The sequence below is a fragment of the Gekko japonicus genome, unplaced genomic scaffold, assembly GCF_001447785.1.
Source record: "Gekko japonicus isolate JY-2015 unplaced genomic scaffold, Gekko_japonicus_V1.1 scaffold25, whole genome shotgun sequence".
Taxonomy (NCBI): domain Eukaryota; kingdom Metazoa; phylum Chordata; class Lepidosauria; order Squamata; family Gekkonidae; genus Gekko; species Gekko japonicus.
Genome location: NW_015171502.1, coordinates 804040 through 828914, shown reverse-complemented (window position 1 = coordinate 828914; position 24875 = coordinate 804040). Strand labels below are relative to the sequence as shown.

The 24875-nt window shown below is 52.4% G+C and overlaps 1 protein-coding gene across 3 annotated transcripts in view; it reads left to right on the top strand.

Moving 5' to 3' along the window:
* The window catches only part of ADAR (adenosine deaminase, RNA-specific), a 68616-nt gene extending 45316 nt beyond the window's left edge, over positions 1-23300 (top strand). For all 3 annotated transcript variants that reach the window (XM_015419114.1, XM_015419115.1, XM_015419113.1), the window contains exons 5-15: positions 238-373; positions 1637-1848; positions 4755-4911; positions 8975-9146; positions 9269-9362; positions 11500-11619; positions 15472-15605; positions 15757-15939; positions 17263-17375; positions 20683-20810; positions 23050-23300. In XM_015419114.1, the coding sequence (XP_015274600.1) occupies positions 238-373; positions 1637-1848; positions 4755-4911; positions 8975-9146; positions 9269-9362; positions 11500-11619; positions 15472-15605; positions 15757-15939; positions 17263-17375; positions 20683-20810; positions 23050-23290 (1690 nt within the window). In that variant the 3' untranslated portion in view covers positions 23291-23300. The remainder of the gene's footprint in view (positions 1-237; positions 374-1636; positions 1849-4754; positions 4912-8974; positions 9147-9268; positions 9363-11499; positions 11620-15471; positions 15606-15756; positions 15940-17262; positions 17376-20682; positions 20811-23049) is intronic.
* The last annotated feature ends 1575 nt before the right edge of the window (positions 23301-24875 follow it).

The following is a 24875-nucleotide window of genomic DNA, read 5'->3' as shown; positions in this document are numbered from 1 at the left end:
GAAAGTATTGTCATAATATCGTTGTGATCACAAGTTCTTTGCGACACTTTATATAAAGGTATTCTACAATTATTTTTGACGTTTTTGTACACAGTCGTTTTTTGGGTTTGTTTGTTTTTTTGCTATTCTGTACTGTGTATTTTCCCTGTTTGATTTTTGGCCTTCCTAACAGCTGCCGCTTGCTCTGCAATGCAGCCACTTTCTGAACTCTCTTGTCTCTCCGTGGCCTCCGTTCAGGTTCAAGTACTGCGTGAAGGTGGGCGACAACGTTTTCCCCGCCGTGGTATCCCACAGCAAGAAGGGAGCGAAGCAGATGGCGGCTGAGGTCGCCATGAAGGGCCTCTCAGGGGACACCACTGGTTTGCCGGAACAGGTAGCTATGCCTTTCCCCTTCTGTCTCTGGGTATTCCTTTAATTTTTTTAAAAAATATTTTTATTATAAGTCAAACTCCCAGGCAGAAAGAAATAAAAAATACAACAACAGTGGCAAATCTACAGATAAACATCTATAAAAGTTTTCCGTCCCCCCATCCCCTGCTGGTGGACGGGGGGGGGGGGGGGGGGGGGGGTGCTGGCAACAATACTTCCAAATATCTAAAAATACGTGCACGTATTGTCATCTGTGTGCGATACGTTCAAATGCTGATAAGGGTTGTAAGGTCCTCGATCCATTGGATGTCTGGATATGGCCATATTTACAGTGTTGTAATATAAGTCTTAGCAACAGTAGGGATATGGAGGGTCCGTTTTCATTGACAATCAGCTAGGTGGAAACAGTTTAAAACATGAGAACATAAGAGAAGCCAATGCCGGATCAGGCCAATGGCCCATCCAGCCCAACACTCTGTCATACAGCGGCCAAAAATACCAGGACACTAGAAGCCATCCCACTGTTGCCCCCTGCCCCCCAAGCACCAAGAATAGAGTGTCACTTGCCCCAGACCAAGAGTTCCTATCTATACCTTGAGGCTAATAGCCATTGATGGACCTTTGCTCCATATGCTTATCTAATTCCCTCTTGAAGCCGTCCATGCCTGTAGCTGCCACCACCTCCTGTGGTAGTGAATTCCATGTGTTAATCACTCTTTGGGTGAAGAAGAACTTCCTTTTATCCCTACTAACTTGGTTGCTCAGCAATTCCATGGAGTGCCCACGAGTTCTTGTATTGTGAGAAAGGGAGAAAAGTACCTCTTTCTCTACCTCATGCATAATCTTGTAAACCACGATCATGTCACCCCTCAGCCGTCGTTTCTCCAAGCTAAAGTAAAGGGTCCTAAAAAATCAATGAATATTCTAATACAAAATTGATACGAGTAATAAATTCCTCCCCAAAAGACCGAATAATGGGATAGGCCGGAAGCATATGTTTAAGAGACACATCATGTGAGTTACAACGCCAGCCATTAGGCATTTGACGTAGCCCTTTACTAAAAAGGACACTGTGGTGTCCGGTATATCCTAAACATAATCTTTTGCTCCGTGTGTCATAGCCTTGCAGTCCAGAGAAACGAGGTATGAGATTTAGGGCCATATCCCATTGCTTTGGCGAGACGGGGCGATCCCGTTCCTGTTTGCACTCCTGGCAGTCATCTGTCTCTCTCCCTCCCCCCCCCCTCCTGTTTTGCTCGACCTTTAGGCGGAGGCCCAGGGCGACCCATCAATGGAAGTCTCTGGCGGGCAGACCCCGAATGTGGACGAGACACAGGCTGCGAGTGCGAAGGGTGTCGGAGAGCTGATCAAGTACCTGAACTCCAACCCCGTGAGCGGCTTGTTGGAATACGCCCGGACCAACGGTTTCGCGGCTGAGTTCAAGCTGATCAAGCAGACCGGGCCGCCCCATGATCCCAAGTGAGTCGTCTGCGGCGTCCCGTGGAATGTAGAAATCGTATCGTTGGCTTCGTCTGGCCCGGTGCTCGGCCCCCTCTAACCAGAGGCAGCTCTCCGGGGCCTCGGGCTGAAGTCTCTCCTAGCTGTGCTACTGCCCCAGGATAGTTTGAAGGGGGGGGGTCAATGGGGCAGCAATTCTGCGGAGTTCACTCCTGTTCAGTTGTCCTCTGATTTCTAAGAGTTCCCTAGGGATCCATTCACGCGATTTCAAGCTCAATCACGCAGGCTCAGCACTGACATTCTGGAAGAAACTGTCAGTTGTTTAGTTGGGGGGGGGTTTTTTCCCAACGTGTGACCGTGGGCACCATGGCAACTGCTGACACCTTTCCTGGAACTCGCCCAAGTGCTTTTATAAGGTGGGCGGGGCAAGGTGGGGCTTTTCCTCAGCAGGTCTCCTGATTGGCTGTGCAGATGAAAAGGCATCCCATTAACCAGAGCTTCTGCCTGAAATGCTGAAGCGTTACTCTTAGAGTTGTAGACAACCTCGATCCTTGATACTTTGTGGCCCCCACCTCCTGCGTCAGCCATTTTGTGCTTGGCTCAGTCTCTTGCAGCAGCCATTTTGTGATTGGCTCAGTCTCTTGCGGCAGCAATTTTGTGCTTGGCTCAGTCTCTTGCGGCAGCCATTTCGTGCTTGGCTCGGCCTCTTGCGGCAGCTATTTTGTGCTTGGCTCCACCTCTTGCGGCAGCCATTTTGTGATTGGCTCAGTCTCTTCTGGCAGCCATTTATGTGATCGTGCCCACTGCTCTTTGCCGGAATCCCAAAGGGGCTCAGAGCGACAAAAAGGTTGGGGACGCTTGGTTTAGCTCTTGGTTTGTCTCGCTCCAAATTTTAAGATGACACACTTCAGTTCACTGAAGCTCTGCAGGCCGGCCAGCTCCCAGCAAACACCGTCTCCATTGCACCGAGATGAGGGTATGTGGTTGGCCCTCCAGAGGAACTGGTTGAGGCCACTGTGTGAGACAGGATGCTGGACTAGATGGACCCTCACTGGTCTGACCCAGCAGGGCTCTTCTTACATTCTTGCCAGGCACATGCCATCTCCCAAGCTTTCAGCAAGACCATTGTTTTTGCATTCTCAGCTGACAAGCTATGCTTGGCTACAAAAGGACAGAAGGGCCTGCTGTCACCACCAGCTATTTCTACCCGTCAGCACAATCAACACCCCCCCCCCCCATACAGTCTCCCTATTTGCATTTTTGGGCCCATGGAGGTAAGGCGCCAGCGTAAACCGACAGTTCACTGATACACCCTCATGGAGCCAATCCATCCCATACCCTCATCTCGGTGCAATGGAGACGGTGTTTGCTGGGAGCTGGCCGGCCTGCAGAGCTTCAGTGAACTGAAGTGTGTCATCTTAAAATTTGGAGCGAGACAAACCAAGAGCTAAACCAAGCGTCCCCAACCTTTTTGTCGCTCTGAGCCCCTTTGGGATTCCGGCAAAGAGCAGTGGGCACGATCACATAAATGGCTGCCAGAAGAGACTGAGCCAATAATAAAATGGCTGCCGCAAGAGACTGAGCCAATCACAACATGGCTGCTGCAAGAGGCTGAGCCAAGCACAAAATGGCTGCCACAAGAGGCCAAGCCAGCAACAGGACAGAGAGGCTGAGGCCTTCCCTCATAAGAACATCAGGAGAGCCCTGCTGGATCAGACCAGTGAGGGACCATCTAGTCCAGCATCCCGTCTCACACAGTGGCCTCAACCAGTTCCTCTGGAGGGCCAGCAACAGGGCAGGGAGGCTGAGGCCTTCCCCTCATAAGGACATAAGACGAGCCCTGCTGGATCAAACCAGTGAGGTTCCCTCTAGTCCAGCATCCTGCCTCACACAGTGGCCTCAAGCAGTTCCTCTGCAGGGCCAACCACAGGGCAGAGAGGCCGAGGCCTTCCCCTCATAAGAACATCAGAAGAGCCCTGCTGGATCAGACCAGTGAGGGACCATCTAGTCCAGCATCCCGTCTCACACAGTGGCCTCAACCAGTTCCTCTGGAGGGCCAACAACAGGGCAGGGAGGCTGAGGCCTTCCCCTCATAAGGACATAAGACGAGCCCTGCTGGACCAGACCAGTGAGGGTCCATCTAGTCCAGCATCCTGCCTCACACAGTGGCCTCAAGCAGTTCCTCTGGAGGGCCAACAGCAGGGCAGAGAGGCCGAGGCCTTCCCCTCATAAGAATGTCTGAAGAGCCCTGCTGGATCAGACTACTGAGGGTCCATCTAGTCTAGCATCCTGTCTCATACAGGGGCCTCAATCAGTTCCCCTGTAGGACCAGCAACAGGGCAGAGAGGCCGAGGCCTTCCCCTCATAAGGACTTAAGACAAGCCCTGCTGGACCAGACCAGTGAGGGTCCATCTAGTCCAGCATCCCGTCTCACTCAGTGGCCTCAACCAGTTCCTCTGGAGGGCCAACAACAGGGCAGAGAGGCTGAGGCCTTCCCCAGTGTTGCCTCCTGGCACTGGGATTCAGAAGGTTGCTGCATTTGAGGGGCTGGGTCTCGAGTCGTTCTGTTTACGCAGACCTGACCTGCCAGGGCAGGCTACAGGCGATGCCTTTCCTCGGCCTGGTATCTTGACTCTCCAAAGCTCACACCCTGAGAATCTCGCTGCTCTCCCAGGTGCTCCCGGACTCCATTCGAGCTCTTACTGCAGACCAACCCTGGCTGTCCTGTGGAACAGCCCACCTTGGTGTCTCTCCTGAGAGCCGAGCATTCACACAACCCCCCTGCCGCTAGGCAGTTCCCAGCGAGCCATGTCTGTTCTTTGGCTTCCTCTCCTCTCAAGGGCCGAAGTCGGTAAATCCCAGCTGCCTGCCAGGTCTCCTTACTTTCTCTTCCTCTCCTTCCACCCCCCCCCCCCCCCCCCCTGCAGGTTCTTCTTCCAAGCCAAAGTGGGAGGCCGCTGGTTCCCGGCCGTCCAGGCGCACAGCAAGAAGCAGGGCAAGCAGGAGGCGGCTGACGCGGCGCTCCGGGTTCTGATCGGGGAGACGGAGAACGCCGAGCACCTCGAAGGGATGGCGATCACGGAGGTGCGACCCCCCCCCAGAGACTCCTTCCCTAGCCCTCGGCTACCCTGAGCTTCCTCTGAAAGGCCGTCATGGTACTTCCTTCCCCTGCCCTCCTGCCCTGGCGTGACTGCTGGCGCAGGGCATGTTCTGTCCCCAGGGCACTCTTCGCGTCAGCGGTTTTATTGACTAGCACCGGGTCTCTCTTTTATTGTCATCGTCCTCTCTCTTTTTCTCCCTTCCCCACGAGTTGGTCGTCCTACATCTATTGCAGGGGTGTCGAACTCATTTGCTGTGAGGGCCGGATCTGACATAAATGAGTCCTTGTCAGGCCGGGCCCATGTGTGTCATGAAATGTAATGCCAGGTAGCGGAGATATAAACTTTGTAAAGGACACAACGATTTTTTTTTTACTTAAAATAAGCTTAAGACATTAGCTCTGTAAGCTGCAAACATACTTTTGATTTTTTTGGACCTTCACCACAGAGATCTCATGCTCAGAGTTCTGAGTCTAGGACCCAGGTTGAAACATGAAATGGCCGATTGATTAGGAGAGTCTGGCGAAGCAAACTATGATACAGCAGCAGCAGAACTGGAAGCAGGAGAGGGCCAGTTCCACTGCAGGCCTAATGGAAGTCCTCTGGGGGGAGGGCCTAATCCGGCCCCCGGGCCGTGTGTTTGACACCACTGATCTAATGCTTTCAGGTCAGGCGTGTGTGATGATTTCTGGGTCTCTTACTAGCGCATGTCCCTTCCATGAGCATTTTTGGATTTGCTAGCCGTTTCAACAGTCTTGGCTTCCCCCGAGAGAGCTGTGAATTGCAGACTGATGCAGATACTGAGGGTTTCCTCTTGGCCTTGGCCTGCCTTGCGGCACCATAGTGCTCAGGAGGGAAGGAATGATTGCTAAGGAAGGCTGAGGAATACAAAGCGGGCGTGCCCGACAAACCCTCCGGTAGCTTTTCTTGAGCCAAGAGTCCAGCAGCACCTTGAAGTGAGCTTTTGTGAGCCACGTCTCTTCACTCACATCTTCACTTCTGGTATCTGAAGAAGCGAGAGCCGTGACTCACGAAAGCTCCTCCCCTGCCACAGATTTTGTTTAGTTCTTAAGGTGCTCCTGGACTCTCGCTCTTTTCTGCTGCTAGGTAAAGGTAAAGGTTTCCCTTGCTCGAAAGCCAGTCGAGTCCGACTCTAGGGTTGCGGTGCTCATCTCCGTTTCAAAGCCGAAGAGCCAGCGCTGTCCGAAGATGTTTCCGCGGTCATGTGGCCGGCGTGACTAAACACCGAGGCGCTACAGACAGACTAACACGGCTACCCGTCTTGGTCTGTCTTTTTTTTATACGTGTGTTACGTGCCATCAAGTTGCTTCTTTGAATGAATGAACTCCAATACATTCCATTGTTAACAGCCTTGCAGACTGAGGGCCCTCGTGGCTTCCTTGGTGGAGTCCGTCCCTCTCATGTTGAGAGCCACTTTGGTGTAGTGGTTAAGAGTGGTGGACTCTAATCTGGGGAAACCAGGTTTGCTTCCCCACTCCTTCATATGAAGAAGAAACAGATTGGCTTTATTCCCCTCCCTTCACTACCCAAAGGTGTCCCAGAGCGGCTTACAAACTCCTTTCCCTTCCCCTCCCCACAACAGGCACCCGGTAAGGTAGGCGGGGCTGAGAGAGCTCTTGACAGAACTGTTCTTTTTCAAGGACAGCTCTTATCAAAACTACGGCTTGCCCACGGTCATCCAGCCAGGTGCAAGTGGAGGAGTGGGGATTCAAACCTGGCTCTCCCAGATTAGAGTTCGCGCACTTATCCACTACACCAAACTGCACTAAAGCACTACACCATATGCAGCTGCTGGTGTGACCTTGGGTCAGTCACAAGTTCTCTCCGAGCTGCTCTCTCGCGAGCAGTCTTCGAAAGAGCTCTCTCAGCCCCTGAAGCCTCTTTAAGCAGCTGCTTTGGCTTTAACGTCTCACCAGGTGTGTCGTTCTTGAGTTGTACAGCACGTTTTGGAATTGACTTGAGTGCATCCTAGTGTATGCGTTGTAAACAGGCTGAGATTTTACCCAGAACCAAAATTGTGCCAACACCACATTCATTCTGCGCAGTAACTATACAACCTTGGGTAGGGGAGCAGATCTTGCTATCCGTATCCTATTTGGGAAAGCGACGGCAGCATTTTCCTGTCGGTTACTGGAAATGTAGTGGTGAGCTATGCTCCCTCTAAGCTGTGGAATTTTGTGAGCAAAATGTCTACTTAGTGAGCTACTGGCTTTAAAGTTGCGAGTGAGCGATTTGGCTGCTGCATAAATTAGTTTGCTCTGGAGCTATCCCTTCCTGAGCTAAGACAAAATTGTGTGAGCTGGAGGCTAAAAAACTGTGAGCTGGCTCACACTGACTCAGCTTAGAGGGAACACTGGTGGTGAGATTGTTGAACTAGGGTCAGGGGGACTTGGGTTCCAATCTCCCCCTCCCCCTTTTAGAACATAAGGGAATCCAGTGTTGAATCAGGCCAATGGCCCTTCCAGCCCAACACTCTGGGTCACACAGTGGCCAGAAATACCAGGTGCCATCAGGAGGTCCAGCAGTGGGGCCAGGACACTAGAAGCCCTCCCACTGTTGCCCCCTCCCCAAGCACCAAGAAGAAAGAGCATCACTTGCTCCAGAGCCCCTATCTGTACCTTGTGGCTAATAGCCACTGATGGACCTCTGCTCCATATGCTTATCTAATTCCCTCTTGAAGCCGTCCATGCTTGTAGCCGCCACCACTTCCTGTGGCAGTGAATTCCATGTGTTAATCACTCTTTGGGTGAAGAAGGACTTCCTTTTTTCCGTTCCAACCCGACTGCTCAGCATGTCTAACCCGACTCCTTTTGTGCCACAAAACTTGCTGGATGACAGTGGTCCTGACTTTCGTGGTCCTGTCTCACGGACCTTGCTAACATCCAGAGGTTTGATGTGGGCGTATAATGAGGAGAGGAGAACCATGTACATCCCCCCCCCCCCGCTGCTTGGGAGGAAGGGCGGGACACAAGCACGCGAGACGAGCTGTTCTCAATGTGGTGGCAAGGGCACTGTGGTGTCCACCAATACCTTTTCCTGGCGCCACATAGGTCTCCTGTCCTAGAATACAGTCATGGAATCATAAGAGTTGGAAGGGGCCTCCAGGGTCATCTAGTCCAACCCCCTGCACAAGGCAGGAAATTCACCAGTACCCCCCCCTTTGCACCCACAGTGACCCTCTGTTCCACGCCCAGAAGACGAAAAACCTACAGAGCTTCTGACTTTGCTGTGCCGATTAAAATAACGTTTTATTTATACGTATATATTTGGTTTCTAAACCGTCTTCCCCCATACTTGGGGCTCAGGGCAGCGTACGGCGTTCAAAGAGACCATCGTAATCAGATTCAGATAAGTTAAGAGCAGTGAAGCAAAGGCTGTCACCATTCCGGATGGCGTCTAAAACCAACCCAAGGGGGAGTGGAAGGGGGGGGGTGGGCAGACTAATTGAGGGCCGTTGCTGTCCTCAGCCTTAGGCCTGGTGGAACATCTCTGCCTTACGGGCCCTGCGGAACTTGTCTCGGTCCTGCCGGGCACAGGTGTTACCTGGCAGAGAGTCCCGCCAGGCGGGTGCCGGGGCCAAAACAGCGGGATGGATGAATATATAGATACGTAGATAATGTACTTGCTGGCTGAGACCACAGTGTTGGCATCATTATCTCTCCCCTTTTTTTTCTTTCCCTTCGTATTTTTAGACATTGCTCCTCTTTGTCTCCTGCCCCTGGGCTTAGTGAGGGCGGGGCCTTTGCGTTCGCTGGTGGCCATTTTGTAGTCCTCCCCGCCTCCCGGGCAGCCATTTTGCGGCTGGCTCTGCCTCATTAACCGCTGTTTTGTCGTCGCTCCCACCATCCTGTGCCCAACTTGCCCAGAGGCTCAAAAAAGTCGGCACCCCCACGCCGGACAGCAGAGTGAAAAAGACCCGGCTTTGTGGCTTCCGTTTCTTTGCCGTGCCCATCGGGGGGGACGGGGGCACGCTTCCTGTCCTGGTTTCCTTGCATGGCTCAAATGTGTCTTTTCCCCCCTCCCGGCAGCTCCCCGTGAGCGGCAGCACCCTCCACGACCAGATCGCCATGCTGAGCCACCAGCGGTTCAACACCCTCACGGCTCGCATCCAGCACAGCCTGCTCGGGCGCAAGATCCTGGCCGCCATCATCATGCGGCGAGGGCAGGAGGGCCTGGGCGTCGTGGTCAGCATCGGGACAGGTAGGACGGAGCTCGAGCCTTTGTGGAGATGCAACCGCCCACTCGGTGCGCTTAGAATCTCCAGCAGGAGGTTTCCTGACAGCGGTCTCTTTTTCTTTTTCTATTTTTCTTTTGCCCGCCAGGTAATCGCTGCGTGAAAGGGGAGGAGCTGAGCCTGAAAGGGGAGACGGTGAACGACTGTCACGCGGAGATCATTTCCAGAAGGGGCTTCATAAGGTGAGGAGGGGGCAGCGGGAGAGGCTCAACCAAGATGATGAGGGGGTCTGGAGCACTTCCAGTTTGGTGTAGCGGTTAGGAGCACGGACTCCAACCTGGGAGAACCGGGTTTGAGTCCCCACTCTTCCACATGGAGCTGCTGGTGTGACCTTGGGTCAGTCACAAGTTCTCTCAGAGCTGTTCTCTCAGGGGTAGTCCCTGAGAGAGCTGTCCCAGCCCCACTGACCTTACAGGGTGTCTGTTGTGGGGAGGGGAAGGAGATTGTAAGTCGCTCTGAGACTCCCAGGTGAAGGGCGGGGTATAACTCCAATCTCTTCTTCTATGAGGAAAGGCTGAAGAGCCTGGGACTTTTCAGTTTGGAAAAGAGGCGACTAAGTGGGGGACGTAAGAGAGGTTTATGAAATGATGCACGGGCTGGAGAGAGTTGACAAAGAGAAAGACTAGAACTCAAGGGCATCCAGTGAAGTTAATGGGCAGTAGGTTCAGGACAGAGAAAAGGAAATACAACAGGAAGCAATGTTGTCTAACCGTTTTTATTCTTCACACTCACAGTGTTATCGGTGGTGGGAAGTGTGGTCAATTTGCAGCCAATTTACAGTGACCCTGTAGGGTTTTCAAGGCAAGAGGCTAAGAGAGGTGGGTTTGCCATTGTCTGCCTCTGCGCTGGGACCCTGGAATTTCTCAGTGGTCTCCCGTCTAAGGACTAACCAGGGTCAGTCCAGCTTATCTTTCAAGATCTGACAAGAGAACAAAGTAGAATCCAGTGGAACCTTTAAGACTCAAGTTTTTAATTCTGGGGATAAGCTTTCGTGGGCAAGCGCACTTCTTCAGGTACCTTTGCACTGCATTCACATGAAAGCTCATACCTGGAATTAAACTTGGTCGCTCTTAAAGGTGCCGCTGGACTCAAACTCAAACATCTCAAGATGGCGCCACTAATAAATAACATTCATTGCATTCTGAAAACAATCTCAAGATGGCGCCACTAATCTGTTCTTAAACCCATCCTGGACTGGGTTGCCGCCTCGTAGGCGGGGCAAAGGGGAGGCAGAAGTGGAAGAAGAGACTAGAGAGCAAGGGTTAGGGGGCCAGCCATGGTGAAGAACCGTGGCTGCCCTCAGCCAGAAGCCTGGCGGAACATCTCTGTCTTACAGGCCCCTGTGGAATTGCATTAAGTACTGCAGGGGGTCCTGGTGGGAGCTGGCAGAGAGTTCCACCAGGCCGGAGCTCTGGTCAAGGGCAGCCAGACACCTTCAGGGGCAAGGGATCATCAGTAAGTTTTTCCTCAGCAAGAGCGTAATGCTCTCCTAGGACCAGACAAAATCTTGGGACATACCTAGATGGTGTCAGACTCTTGAACAGACTTACTCCCAACAACACTCTTGGCAGTGATTTGTTTGAGGAATAAAGATGTTTTCAAGCTTGAAACTGTCTGTGTCGGAACTTGACCCTCTTGGCACCAGTTCTGGTATTATACAGAATTCAAACAGGGCCCCCCCCCCCCGCCCCCGATGATCAGTCCAATCACACCGATTCATCCAGCCCTCCTAGATCTACTGTGCAACATTAGCCCTCCCCCCAACACATGCAAGCTTAGTATCTAACAGTATCTGCCATCCAAGGTCAAGCACGCATACTTCCCAGGGAAGGGAGGCCTCGCTTTACACGCCTTTTGCAAAGCAGCTCTCACATCCACACACTCGCACGCTCCCAAACTCCCTCCCCCCAACCAGAAGGCAATAGGCACACAGGACCGGAGAACAGCTGTAACCATGGCAAACGAGAGTGGTTGAGGCCACTGTGTGAGACAGGATGCTGGACTAGATGGACCCTCACTGGTCTCCCATCTGAGCACTAACCAAGGTCAACCCTGCCGTAGCTTCCAAGATCTGATGATAGCCAGTCAGGTCAGGTCTCAATCTTATTATCCTTGTAAGAATTCTGTAAGGTGGGCCAGTATCATTATAAAGTAAGTAAACATTGGTAGGGAGGAGGGGGAAGCTAAGGTTGAGATAGTGGTTTGCTCAAGACATCCTGGTGAGTTCAGGGCAAAGTTGAAATTCAGGAGCAGACCGCCAGACCTTAGCAGCCCAATCTTACCGAGGGTGATAACGGCATCTCTGGGGTTCCGTTGCAGGTTTCTGTACAGTGAGCTCATGAAGTACGACCCCTCTGCCCCGAAAGACAGCATCTTTGAGCCAGCAGAAGACGGCAAGCTGAAGATCAAAGACGACATCACCTTCCACCTCTATATCAGGTCCGTACCACCTGCAGCATGGCCCTATCAGTAGCTGCACCTTCATAGACTGAGGGGTGGGTGGGTGGGATGTCACAAGGGAGAGGGGAGTCTTTCATAGTGGGCGTTTTCACACATGCTGAATAATGTATGTTAATCCACTTTCAATGAACTTTGAAAACGGATTTTACTGTACACTTGCAAATGATCACTAAAGTACATTGGAAGTTGATCGAAAGTGCAGTAGAAAAGAGCAAGAGTCCGGTAGCAGCTTAAAGACTAACAGAATTTGTGGCGGGGTAGGGGTGGGGGAGCTCTCATGAGCCACTGCTTGCTGCTTCTTAAGGTTAAGGTCTTTGCTCCCTTCCAAGAGTTTTGAAAGCTGGCTTGAACATAACATAAAAGAAGCCAGTGTTGGATCAGGCCAATGGCCCATCCAGTCCAACACTCTGCCACACAGTGGCCAAAAACACCAGGTGCCATCAGGAGGTCCAGCAGTGGGGCCAGGACACTAGGAGCCCTCCGGAGCCCCCCCACTGTTCCCCCCCCCCCCAAAGCACCAAGAATACAGAGCATCACTTGCCCCAGACGGAGAGTTCCTGTATACCTTGTGGCTAACAGCCACCGATGGACCTCTGCTCCATAGGCTTATCCAATTCCCTCTTGAAGCTGTCCATGCTTGTAGCCGCCACCACTTCCTGTGGCAGTGAATTCCATGTGTCAATCACTCTGTGGGTGAAGAAGTACTTCCTTTTATCCGTTCTAACCCGACCGCTCAGCAGTTTCATGGAGTGCCCAGGAGTTCTTGTATTGTGAGAAAGGGAGAAAAGTACCTCTTTCTCGACCTGCTCTTTCCCAGGCATAATCTTATAAACCTTGATCATGTCCCCCCTCAGCCGTCGTTTCTCCAAGCTAAAGAGCCCCGAGCGCCTTGCCCTTTCTTCATGCATCTTTACTGTTTCGGGGTTTTTTTTCCGTAATCTGACCAAATTGCTTCTGACTTTTGTGGGGCAGCTCCGTTTGGCTCGCTGTTCCTCTTCTCGCTTTGCCTTTTAGTTTTCATTATTTCAAATTTGGGTTGTTGTTGTTTTTAAAAAAAAATTTCAAATCTCCTTGCAGCATTTTTGTGCCACTTTGAAGTGGGTGGGCAGCCCACAAAGTGCAGGGTGACTGCAGGGGTGGTTTGGATCAGGGCAAAGGCACATTGCGGGAAGGGGGCGTAACGTCCTGTATGTCATTGGCCTTGTCGCGTGAATGGCCTCCCCTTCCGCCAGTTTGGTGTCGTGGTTAAGTGCGCGGACTCTAATCTGGGAGAACCAGGTTTGATTCCCCACTCCTCCACTTGCACCTGGCTGGATGACCTTGGGCAAGCCGTAGTTCTGATAAGAGCTGTCCTTGAAAAAAGAGCCGTTTCTGTCAAGAGCTCTCCCAGCCCCACCTGCCTCACAGGGTGTCTGTTGTGGGGAGGGGAAGGGAAAGGAGTTTGTAAGCCGCTCTGAGACTCCTTTGGGTAGTGAAGGGCGGGGTATAAATCCAATCTCTTCTTCTTCTTCTTCTACCTCACAGGGTGTCTGTTGTGGGGAGGGGAAGGGAAAGGAGTTTGTAAGCCGCTCTGAGACAACTTTGGGTAGTGAAGGGCGGGGTATAAATCCAATCTCTTCTTCTTCTTCTTCTACCTCACAGGGTGTCTGTTGTGGGGAGGGGAAGAGAAAGGAGTTTGTAAGCCGCTCTGAGACAACTTTGGGTAGTGAAGGGCGGGGTATAAATCCAATCTCTTCTTCTTCTTTTACTTCACAGGGTGTCTGTGGTGGGGAGGGGAAGGGACCGGAGTTTGTAAGCCGCTCTGAGACAACTTTGGGTAGTGAAGGGCGGGGTATAAATCCAATCTCTTCTCTTCTTCTTATGTGAATTGGGTAGGGGGAGAGATCACCAATGCGCCCTCTGAGCTGTGGAGCCTTCTGAGCAAAAATTCTACTTCGTGAGCTGCTGGCATTAAAGTGGTGAGCGAGCGATTTGGCCACTGCATAAATTAGTCTGCTCTGGAGCCCTCCTTCCTGAGCCAAGACAAAAAGGTGTGAGCCGGAGGCTAAAAGAACATAAGAGACGCCAACGTTGGATCAGGCCAAAGGCCCATCCAGTCCAACACTCACACAGTGGCCAAAAATACCAGGTGCCATCAGGAGGCCCAGCAGTGGGGCCAGGACACTAGGAGCCCTCCCACTGTTGCCCCCCCAAGCACCAAGAAGACAGAGCATCCCTTGCCCCAGAGTCCCTATCTATACCTAGTGGCTAATAGCCACTGATGGATCTCTGCTCCATATGCTTATCCAGTTCCCTCTTGAAGCTGTCCATGCTTGTGGCCACCACCACCTCCTGTGGCAGTGAATTCCATGTGTCAACCACTCTTTGGGTGAAGAAGTACTTCCTTTTATCCATTCTAACCCGACCGCTCAGCAATTTCATTGAGTGCCCACGAGTCACACTTACTCAGCTAAGAGGGAACACTGGCGTAAGGTGTGTCTTGACCATTATGCACGTTAAAATTAGCACTGTATGGTCCTAGAGAGCCCTACTCCTGTTCCCAGGCACTGAAACCACAGCCACCTGGGCCAGCCCGGAGCCTCCAGGTTTCTGGGCCTTGTACCAGAGGCTTTCAGCTTCCCCAGGTTCTCCTCTGAGGTTATCTGCATGCACTCAGTAATTAACTCCAGGCACTAGAAGGTGGAAAACTATTCCAGCTTTAGTGAACTCCTCAAGTTACAGAGTGTTTCTGCTGGGCAGGAGCCCCTCTTAAGCCACAAGCTGTGGAAAATGAAAGAAAGAATAGGTCAGGGAACCCCGCCTCAGTCTCTCACTCACCACCGGCACTCCCTCTAAGCCAGGGGTGGCCAAACTGTGGCTCGGGAGCCGCATGCGGTGTAGTGGTTAAGTGTGCGGACTCTAATCTGGAAGAACCGGGTTTGATTCCCCACTCCTCCACTTGCACCTACTGATGTGACCTTGGGTCAGTCACAAGCTCTGGCACAGCTGTCCTTGAAAAAGAGCAGTTTCTGTCAAGAGCTCTCTCAGCCCCATCCACCTCACAGGGTGTCTGTTGTGGGGAGGGGAAGGGAAAGGAGTTTGTAAGCCGCTCTGAGACTCCAAGTGAAGGGCGGGGTATAAATCCAATCTCTTCTCTTCTTCTTCTTCTTTCACACCTATTGTGTGGCTGCTGGCAGGGCAGCTGGGGAAGCGAAATATCATTGGCAAACAAATATCATCGGACAAATAAATATCGTTATCAATATCTGCTTCTACCCCTTGTTGTTATTATTGTTGGCAGTGTCGTTTAATGTTAACAAAAAGCAAATCTGCGTGTTTTCCAGTAAAAACGTGTCATGTTTGTTCCTGTCTTGCGGCTCTCAAACATCTGGCGTTTATTCTACGTGGCTCTCACGTCAAGCGAGTTTGGCCACTCTAAGCGGTGGAGTCTCGTGAGCAAAAATTCTACTTTGTGAGCGACTGGCTTTTAAGTAGCGGGCGAGCGATTTAGCTGCTGCATAAAGTAGTTTGCTCCGGAGCCCTCCTTCCTGAGCTGAGACAAAAAATGTGTGAGCCGGAGGCTAAAAACCTACGAGCGAGCTCACACCAACTCAGCTTAGAGGGAACACTGCTCACCACTACCCCGCAGGAACGCAAGTTTTCTCATAACGAGCAGCTGCTTTTTTCTCCTGCTTCTGTTTCCCTTCTTTACCCCTACATCCCACGGAGCACGTGCGGGCTGGAGCAGGCCTCCTGGCGTCTGTTCCAGTCCTGCCTCCTTTCTCTGACACAATCATTGGTTCAGTTGGGATTTTGCATCTTACTGTCTTGTTTTGTTTTTCCCCCCCCCAGCACGGCACCTTGCGGGGACGGTGCCCTCTTTGACAAGTCCTGCTCTGACCAGGCAAATGCCGTGGGGGAGGGCCCACACCAGCCGCTGTTTGAAAACCCCAAACAGGGGAAACTGCGCACCAAGGTGGAAAACGGTGAGCACCTCGAGAGCTTTTCTGTCTGCCGTCAAATTGGGTTTGGCATCCTGGGAATTGCAGTTTTGGGTTTGAAGGGGTGGGGGGAGCAGGCCGTACTTGCGCTCTTTCAGATTTTTGGCACGGTTTGATTTTTGGCTTCCCGAAACAGGCGAAGGCACCATTCCAGTGGAGTCGAGCGACATCGTGCCAACGTGGGACGGGATCCAGCACGGCGAGCGCCTGCGCACCATGTCCTGCAGCGACAAAATCCTTCGCTGGAACGTACTGGGCCTGCAGGGGGCGCTGTTGTCCCATTTCATGCGGCCGGTCTATCTCCGCTCTGTCACGCTGGGTGAGGAGCGCTTCCTTCCCCTCAAAAGCAGTGGTTGGGTTTTCTCTGCCTCTTGGATTGTGAAACGAAAAGCTTTTTCTTCTCGGGGAGGGGAACCGAGCCGTCTGGGAGGGGCAGGGAGACACAAAGTCCTTCGAGTTCCACTTTCCTTTGCTTGCCAAGGGTGTGCTTCTGGCACCCTGGTGGGCATGTTCTTTGACACGGGAGCAGAAGAGGGTATTGTCTCTCGGTGGTCTGCAGACCCTTAGCTTCTCTGCCATTCTCTCTTTTTTTTAATTTATATTTTTTATTTAAGAATTTAATAACAATACAAGGTAAGTACAATAGATGTCTGCAGATGAAGTACAAAAGTAGTTTAGGAAAAAAACATTAATGCTTAACTATGTCCAGGCTGAAGACGCCAGAGGACTGTATTCCACACTACAAAGCATCTCTTAAGGCAGCAATCGTATAATAAGTACATATCTTTACAGGCAGATTTTAAATCAGTGTTCTGAAAGTAACTTCAGATATTATCTTCGCTCTAAGCCAAATAATGTTTCAGGTTCAAGTTTCAAAAGTATATCGTTGATTTGTATAAAGGATTTGCTGGAATTACATCAGATTCAACCGTATAGTTAATGAGTGAATAAAGGTAAAGGTTTCCCTTGCTCGAAAGCCGATCGAATCTGACTCTAGGGGTGCGGTGCTCATCTCCGTTTCCAAGCCAAAGAGCCAGTGCTGTCCGAAGACGTTTCCGTGGTCATGTGGCCAGCTTGACTAAACGCCAAGGCGCACGGAATGCAGTTACCTTCCCACCGAAGTGGTACCCAATTAATCTACTTGCAATCTCTTGCTTTCGAACTGCTAGGTTGGCAGGAGCTGGAATCCAAGACGGGAGCTCACTCCATCACACGGCACTCAGGGCTCAAACTGCTGAACTACCGACCTCCTGGTCTTCAGTTCAGCGTCTTAACCACTGAGCCACCGCAGCCCTGATGAGTGAATACCAGGATGCTATACATTTTTCTTCAGATTTGCTAGAGGAAAGATTGAGTGTGTGCTAGGTGATACTGTCGACATAACAAAGTAGTCCCAAATATGATTCTGCCAGGATTGGATCGTGGGGGGAAGTATGTGTAGCCATGCCGCGGCTATGGTATTTCTCTGCCGTTCTCGACACCGACGCCACGCCGGCTCCATCAATGCACCTCTTCCGACATGGTCGTTCCAAGTGTGGGAAGGAGGGGCCGCGCCTCTCAAGACTGGCAGAGTTGCCGTAAGTCTTTTTCTGGAATACCTCCTCCGTGCCTCTGAGACATGTCCCCCTCCTCTCTTTTCCAGGCTACCTGTACAGCCAAGGTCACCTGACAAGGGCCATCTGCTGCCGCATGTCGAGAGACGGCGACGCATTCCAGGCAGGGCTCCCGGAGCCGTTTTGCGTCAACCACCCTGAGGTACGTCCGCCCCCGCTCTCTCGGGACCGTCTCGCCTTGCCAATACACATTCAGTCGCCGTTTGGTCTTACCGGGTTAGAGAACCCGCTCTACACTGAAAACTTTGGGGTCTCCCCCCTTTTTTGCCAGAGACTATAACAAAAATTGCACTCTGGTAGTTGCAAAGGCCATCGTTCTTCCTTCAGAGGAGAGGATGGTTTACAGAAGTGGGAAGGTCCCTCACCTGTTCAGTGTAGGAAACCTAGATCCTGGTCAAGGTGCTGGAGTGGCCCTGGCTCAGTGGCAGACCCTCTACTTGGCGTGCAGTTTGGTGTCGTGGTTAGGAGCGCGGACTCTTAATCTGGGAGAACCAGGTTTGATTCTCCGCTCCTCCACATGCAGCTGCTGGTGTGACCTTAGGTCAGTCACAAGTTTTTTCAGAGCTGTATTCTCTCAAGGGCAGTTCTCGAGAGAGCTCTCTCAGCCCCCACCTGCCTCACAGGCTGTCTGTTGGGAGGGGAAGGGACAGGAGATAATAAGCCGCTTTGAGACCCCTTCAGGTAGTGAAGGGCGGGGTATAAATCCAAACTCTTATTTTTCTTCAGAATGCCCCAGGTTCAATCCCTGTCCTCTCCAGTTAAAAGAAACACAATAACATCAGAGGAGCCGTGCTGGTTCGGACCAGTGGGAGGGGCTTCTGGAGTTCTGGCCCCTTTGACGGACCTCCTGATGGCACCTGGGTTTTGGCCACCGTGCGACACAGAGAGTTGGACTGGATGGGCCCATTCGCCTGATCCAACGTGGCTTCTCTGATGTTCCTGTGAAGGACTCTTGTTCCGTCCTGTGTGAAAAAAGCAGAGCAGGCACCTTGCCGGTCCGATCCCCTGCGTCTCCAGTGAAGGGCCCGGGCATGAAGAAAGACCTTTCTCGGCCTGTGATTCCAGAGAGCTGCTGCCAGAGTAGCTGATGCTGAGCTGCACGGACCACCCACCCAACCTTCAGGGGATGGGCTGCGTGTAACCATCACACCTGTTTCGTACACGAAGATCCCGCTTATTTATTTATCGGCGCCTTTGTATCCCACCCTTTCCCCGTGGTTCAAGATGGCCGACAAAAATAGCTAAATCCAGGAGGTCAGCCGTGTTGGTCTGAAGCAGCAGAATGAACGCAGAGTCCAGCGGCGCCTTGAAGACCAACAGAGGTTTGTTCAAGATATGAGCTCATACCGTGAATAAACCTTTGTTGGTCTTACAGGTGCCCCACTGGACTCTAAAAATCTGTTAAAACGATCTCATTTTAGAACCCAAAGTCAACTAGCAGACGCCTATCGCCTCCGCTCTCCGCCCCTTCAAAGATACTTGCCAATTCACACCATCTCCAAAGCTTCGGCCAAGCAGGCAGGGCCTTGCAGCGCCTCCTGAAGTTCTTCAAGGGAGCCTCTTCCACAGAGCTGGAGCCAATACAGAACATCAGAGAAGCCAATGTTGGATCAGGCCAAAGGCCCATCCAGTCCAACACTCTGTGTCACACAGTGGCCAGAAATACCAGGGGCCACCAGGAGGTCAACCCATGGGGCCAGGACATTAGAAGCCCTCCCACTGTTGACCCCCCCCCAAGCACCAAGACTACAGAGCATCACTTGCCCCAGAGCCCCTATCTGTACCTTTTGGCTAATAGCCACTGATGGACCTCTGCTCCATATGCTTATCTAATTCCCTTTTGAAGCCGTCCATGCTTGTAGCTGCCACCACCTCCTGTGGCAGTGAATTCCATGTGTTAATCACTCTTTGGGTGAAGAAGTACTTCCTTTTATCCGTTCTAACCCGACCGCTCAGCAGTTTCATGGAGTGCCCACGAGTTCTTGTATTGTGAGAAAGGGAGAAAAGTACCTCTTTCTTTACCTGCTCTTTCCCATGCATAATCTTATAAACCTCGATCATGTCACCCCTCAGTCGTCTTTTCTCCAAGCTAAAGAGCCCTAAGCGCTTTAACCTTTCCTCATAGGGAAAGTGTTCCATCCCTTTTATCATTCGAGTTGCCCTGAGTGGTGGGACAGCTGAGAAATGGCCGCCTGACGCCCGTGGGTGCATGGGGACTCTTGAATCTCAGGTGGTTCCCCCCTTCTCAACAGAAACAGATAAAAACCCTTTAGGGGCCCAAGTAAAGCCTCATAAAATAATCAAAGGGACAAATGAACAAAAAAGAACCACACATGACCTGACGCGGTCCAGCCCACAAGAGCCTTCTTCGGAGGTAAAATAGTACAGAATACAACATGCAATAAAAAGCCCCTGTGTTACACTTGTAAGGCAGCAAACAATTGATTTGGAGAGCCAGTTTGGTGTCGTGGTTAAGTGCGCGGACTCTAATCTGGGAGAACCAGGTTTGATTCCCCCACTCCTCCACTTGCACCTGCTGGATGACCTTGGGCAAGCCGTAGTTCTGATAAGAGCTGTCCTTAAAAAAGAGCTGTTTCTGTCAGAGTTCTCTCAGCCCCACCTACCTCACAGGATGTCTGTTGTGGGGAGGGAGAGGAGTTTGTAAGCTGCTCTGAGACTCCTTTGGGTAGTGAAGGGTGGGGTATAAATCCAATCTCTTCTTCTTTTACCTCCCAGGGTGTCTGTTGTGGGGAGGGGAGGGGAAAGGAATTTGTAAGCCGCTCTGAGACTCCTTCGGGCGGGGTATAAATCCAATCTCCTCCTCCTCTTCTTCTTCCTTCTTCCTTCTTTCTTCTTTCTTTTTTCTTCTTTCTTATTGATTTTACTTGTATTCTCAAGACCTAAACTGGAAGGTACATATTGGCAATATTACTATCTCCGATATATGCAGTTGCTTCTGACACAAGGCCAGATACTTTGTGGCCCCGCAAAGAAAATTTTTTAATGTGTCATTCAATTCCAGATTGGGACATTCCATTTTGGTCCCAATATCGATTGTTTGCTCCCTTTGAAACGTAACAGGGGCTTTGTTGCATGTACTAATTGACCTCTGAAGAAGGCTCTCATGGGCCGAAACTCATCAGGTCGTATATGGTTCTTTTTTGTGCATTTGTCACTTAGATTATTTTACGAGGCTTTATTTGAGCCCCTACTAGGTCTTTATATGTTTTTGAAATAAACACGTGTGCTTTTGTCTATACCTATTGATGTTTTTAACTTTTGGCCCCTTTACTAGTTTTCTAAACTTCCTTTGGCGGTTTTTGCTTGGTTGGTTTAGTTTTTCTTCCCCTCTCTTTGTGGGTCTCCCTTTTGAACACCACAAGTCTACCTTCACAGAAAATGGTTTCCTGAGCTAACATTGTCCGTTCTGTCTTTCCCCGGTGACTCAGGTCGGCCGCGTCAGCGTCTATGATTCCGCGCGGCAGACAGGCAAAACGAAGGAGTCCAGCGTCAACTGGTGCCTGCCCGACGACACCGACGTAGAAGTCCTGGATGGCACAAAAGGCAAAATAGATGGGTAAGGGAGACTCGGCAGGGTTGGCACCCAAGTCTTGGTGGAGCAAGCCCCAGAGAGGCCCTGTGCCACGCGGAGGCGGGGGATTTCAAGTAGTCCCTTTATGGCCTTTGACAGCCTTTTTGTAAGCACACTCACGGTTCAAGGAGTGACGCTTAACAGAAACAAAAAGACTGATAGGAATTTGGGGCTTCCATATTTGAAGGGCCGGATGCATTTTGCTTGCCAAAAGTCCCAGGTACATGTCCAGTTACAGGATCAAGGTAGCGGGTTCGTCGGAAGTGATTAAAATGTGGTATTCGCTGCCAGAGAATGTAGTGATGGCCACAGGAATAAACAGCTTGGAAAGGGGATTAGAGATATTCATGGAGGATAAATCTATCAATGCCTACTAGCCATGGTGACTTAGGGGAACCTCCACATTCAGAGGCACTAAGCCTCTGAATTCCCGAGCCAAGAGGCAAAATGAGGGGAAGACCTTGGCCTCTTATGCCCTGTTGTTGGCCCTCCAGAGGAACTGGTTGAGGCCACTGTGTGAGACAGGATGCTGGACTAGAGGGACCCTCACTGGTCTGACCCAGCAGGGCTCTTCTGATGTTCTTATGAGGGGAAGGCCTCGGCCTCTCTGCCCTGTTGCTGGCCCTCCATAGGAACCGGTTGAGGCCACTTCTTCTGTTCTTTCCAAGCTGTTTATTCCTGTGGCCATCACGACATCCCCTGGAAGCGAATCCCACATCTCAGCCTTGGCACAGGTGTGTAGAGTCGCATGTGTCGCTGTACACCGTCGAGCCTCCTGGTCCTGTAATGTGAGCGTCCCTTTCAGCGAGGGGGAGAGAGCAGGCTGGTACCCCCCGTGCTTGTTTCTTAGTCGGAAGCGAGGGTGCTGCTGGGATCTCCCAACTTCCACACCGGCACCGTCTCGCCCCGGGGGCAGGTTGTTTTCGGAAGGGTAGCCCCTGTCAGCCTGCAGCAGGAACCACCGGGTTCGAGTCCAGCAGCCCCTTAGAGACCAACCAGATTTCCAGGGTGTGAGCTTTCGAGAGTCGAAGCTCCCTTGGTCAGATACAAGTAACTATGGGAGGCCCCCTTGAGCTGCGAGGGAACGCAAGTCCACAGATTCAGAACAGCGGACCCCCGGTCTGGACAGGGACATGGGGTTCTTATCCCACTCCAGATAACCGATTTTCTGCCCCAGAGCATTTCTCCACCGATCCAGTCAAGCTGGTTGCATACTGCATGATGAAGAAGAAGAAGAGATTGGATTTATACCCCTCCCTTCACTACCCGAAGGAGTCTCAGAGCGGCTTACAAACTCCTTTCCCTTCCCCTTCCCCACAACAGACACCCTGTGAGGTGGGCGGGGCTGAGAGAGCTCTGACAGAAACTGCTCTTTTTCAAGGACATCTCTTGCCAGAACTACGGCTTTCCCACGGTCACATCAGCAGGTGCAGGTGGAGGAGTGGGGACTCAAACCCAGTTCTCCCAGATTAGAGTCCGTACACTTAACCACTACACCAAACTGGCTCCTGAGCCCCTTCTCTGCAACACCCTTCCTGCCTTCTGACTGGGATATGAGGTCACGGAGAGCTCGCTTCCGAGTCACATCTGATCAGGGGAACTTTCACTCCCGAAAGCTCAATGATCCTAGGCCTATAATAGTGAGGCCTGCAGGCTCTAGGGAGGCCTAGTGGCTCCAGGGAAGCCTGTCCTAGAGTCGCTATCAGGCCCCACGTTTCCCAGGTCACCCTTTGGGCCCTGTGATTGGCTCACTGGGGATTTAGTGGAGGGTGGTGCCTGGGAAGAAAGGATAAAAGGCCTTTCCCAAAGTGTGGGAGGGGGGTTCTCTCCCCCAGGGAGCAGAGCTGGTGAGCGAGGCTCCCTCTAAGCTGCGGAGCCCTGTGAGCAAAAGTTCTGCTTTGCGCTCATCGTAGGATCAGTTTAGAGCATCCCTGACAAGGGTTGGTCCAGCCGCTGCTTCAAGACTGCCAGGGAGGGGGGAGCTCAGCACCTCCCTAGGCAGCCCGTTCCACTGCTGCACAACTCTTGACTGTAGAAAAGTTTTCCCTGAGGTCCAGCCGGTCCCTCCCCCGCCCTCCATTGAAACCCATTCTGGTGAGTCCCGTCCTCCGCCGCCGACAGGAACCGCCCCCTGCCCTCCTCCTCTAAGCGACAGCCCTTCGAAAGACTTCAAGGGGGCCCTCCTGCCCCCCCGTCCCCCAACCTCCTCTCCCTCTCTCCGCAGACCAAAACTGGACGTCTCCCGGGTCTCCAAGAGGAACCTCTTCCTGCTGTTCCAGGAGCTGTGTGCCAAGATGGAGGGCAAGGGGCCGCAGAAGCAGACGGTCTACTCGGAGGCCAAGGAGGCGGCCGTGGCGTACCAGAGTGCCAAGCGGAGCTTCTTCGGGGCACTGCAGGAGATGGGCTACGGGAGCTGGATCTGCAAGCCCCAGGAGGAGAAGTCCTTCGGTCTGGCCGAAGTCTAGCGAGCGCTGTGCTGGGGAGTGGGCGGGGGGGGGGTGGACGGACGGGGGTGTCTTTTTTCTGGCCGGGGGAAGGGAAAGGGACATTTTTTATTTTTCTGGGTTATCTTCTGAGGCCTTCCTTCCCTCCCTCCCTCCCGGTTAAATCGGCAGCACGTTTTAAACTCCACTGGGAGGGAGAGGGAGGGGGGTTCTCCCCTCATTCCCCTTAATTCCCCCCCCCCCTGGCAGACGTTGAGGGAGGTGTGTGTGCTCGAGAGAGAGAGAGAGATCCACCAGCATCCACACATGTTGTCTGTGTCCTCCCCCCCCCCCCAAAAAAAAACAACCCTAGGAGGCTGCCTCTTATTCCGCCTCACCAGCTCTCCGCCTTCCCCGAGGGGAAAGGAAATCCTGATCTGAGACTTCCCTTCAAGCTGTGAATCGGCTCCCCACCGCTCGAGGCACACCTCTGAGTCTTTCTTTCCCTTTCCTTTTGTGCACCAGCCGCCCAGTTCTCACAGCGCCTTCCCCGGAGCGTACAGAGACTCCCCTTCTTGGTCGGCCCGGTTGCGCCCTCGTGCTGAGCTCCCGTCGCACCTTCGGCCTTCCCCACCTGCGGGGTTGGGGGGGGTCCCCGGGGCAAAGTCCTGCTCCGTGGTCGCGCCCGCGAGGCCAATTCCCATCTCAGTCCCTGACCGTCTCGCCCAGAACTCCCTGCAGAATCCCTTCCGCCGCTTGAGTCCCCTCCCGGCCTCCCCCCCCCTCGGGCTCCAGATGTGCACGGACAGCTGCCTGGCTTATTTTTAGGGAACGGGTCAGGGCGGCCGGCTCTTCTCCTTATTGCTTAATAGAAAAACTGCGATGCCGAACGGGTCAATCCAGCACGAGCCCCGCTTGTGCGCTCTCCTTCCTTCCTTCCTTCCCCCGCTGCCCTTCGTTTTAAAAATAAAAGGATCCGGGAAGGGCTGTTCTGAGGAGCCAAGCTGGTTATCCTGCTGTGTTGGAAGAGCCACGTGGCCAAAAGAAGGGGAGGGTTTAGGAGACAATCAAGACGGGGCGACAAACTACCTTGTAGCTAGACTTCAGAATGAAACAGGGAATGGGCAGCCCGGTCGAAAGCCGGCAGAAACCTCTCCCCTTGGGGAATGGGCAGCCCGGTCGGTTTGGTGCTTTGCAGTTCCTTGCTAGTTAAGAGCGGGGGGGGGGGGCGGAGCTGGTGAACGAACTGGTACCTTTGCCCTCTAGGGTCATACGGCGAAAGCGCCTGGGAAGGATCCCCCTGCCCTCCGGGGAGACAGCAAACAGCTCTGGGGTCTGGCGAAACTGCTCAGGCCTAATTCACACACATGGAAGCTGAGCCGGTTGTCTTGGACCGTACTGCTCTGGATCATGGGGGAAGGGGGGGCCGGCGTGTTCATGGTTGACCGCTCCCATGGTGTGTGTGTGGGGGTGGGGGGTTCCCTTGTGTCTAGAAAACATGCTGGTCAGGAAGAAGGTTAGGGCATTGTTGATCTCACTGATGTGATAGGAGTTATTTTTTTAAAAAAAACGTTCAGGGAATTTTGCTTTGTATACAGTCGTGTAACTCCCCCCCCCACTCCCCCCC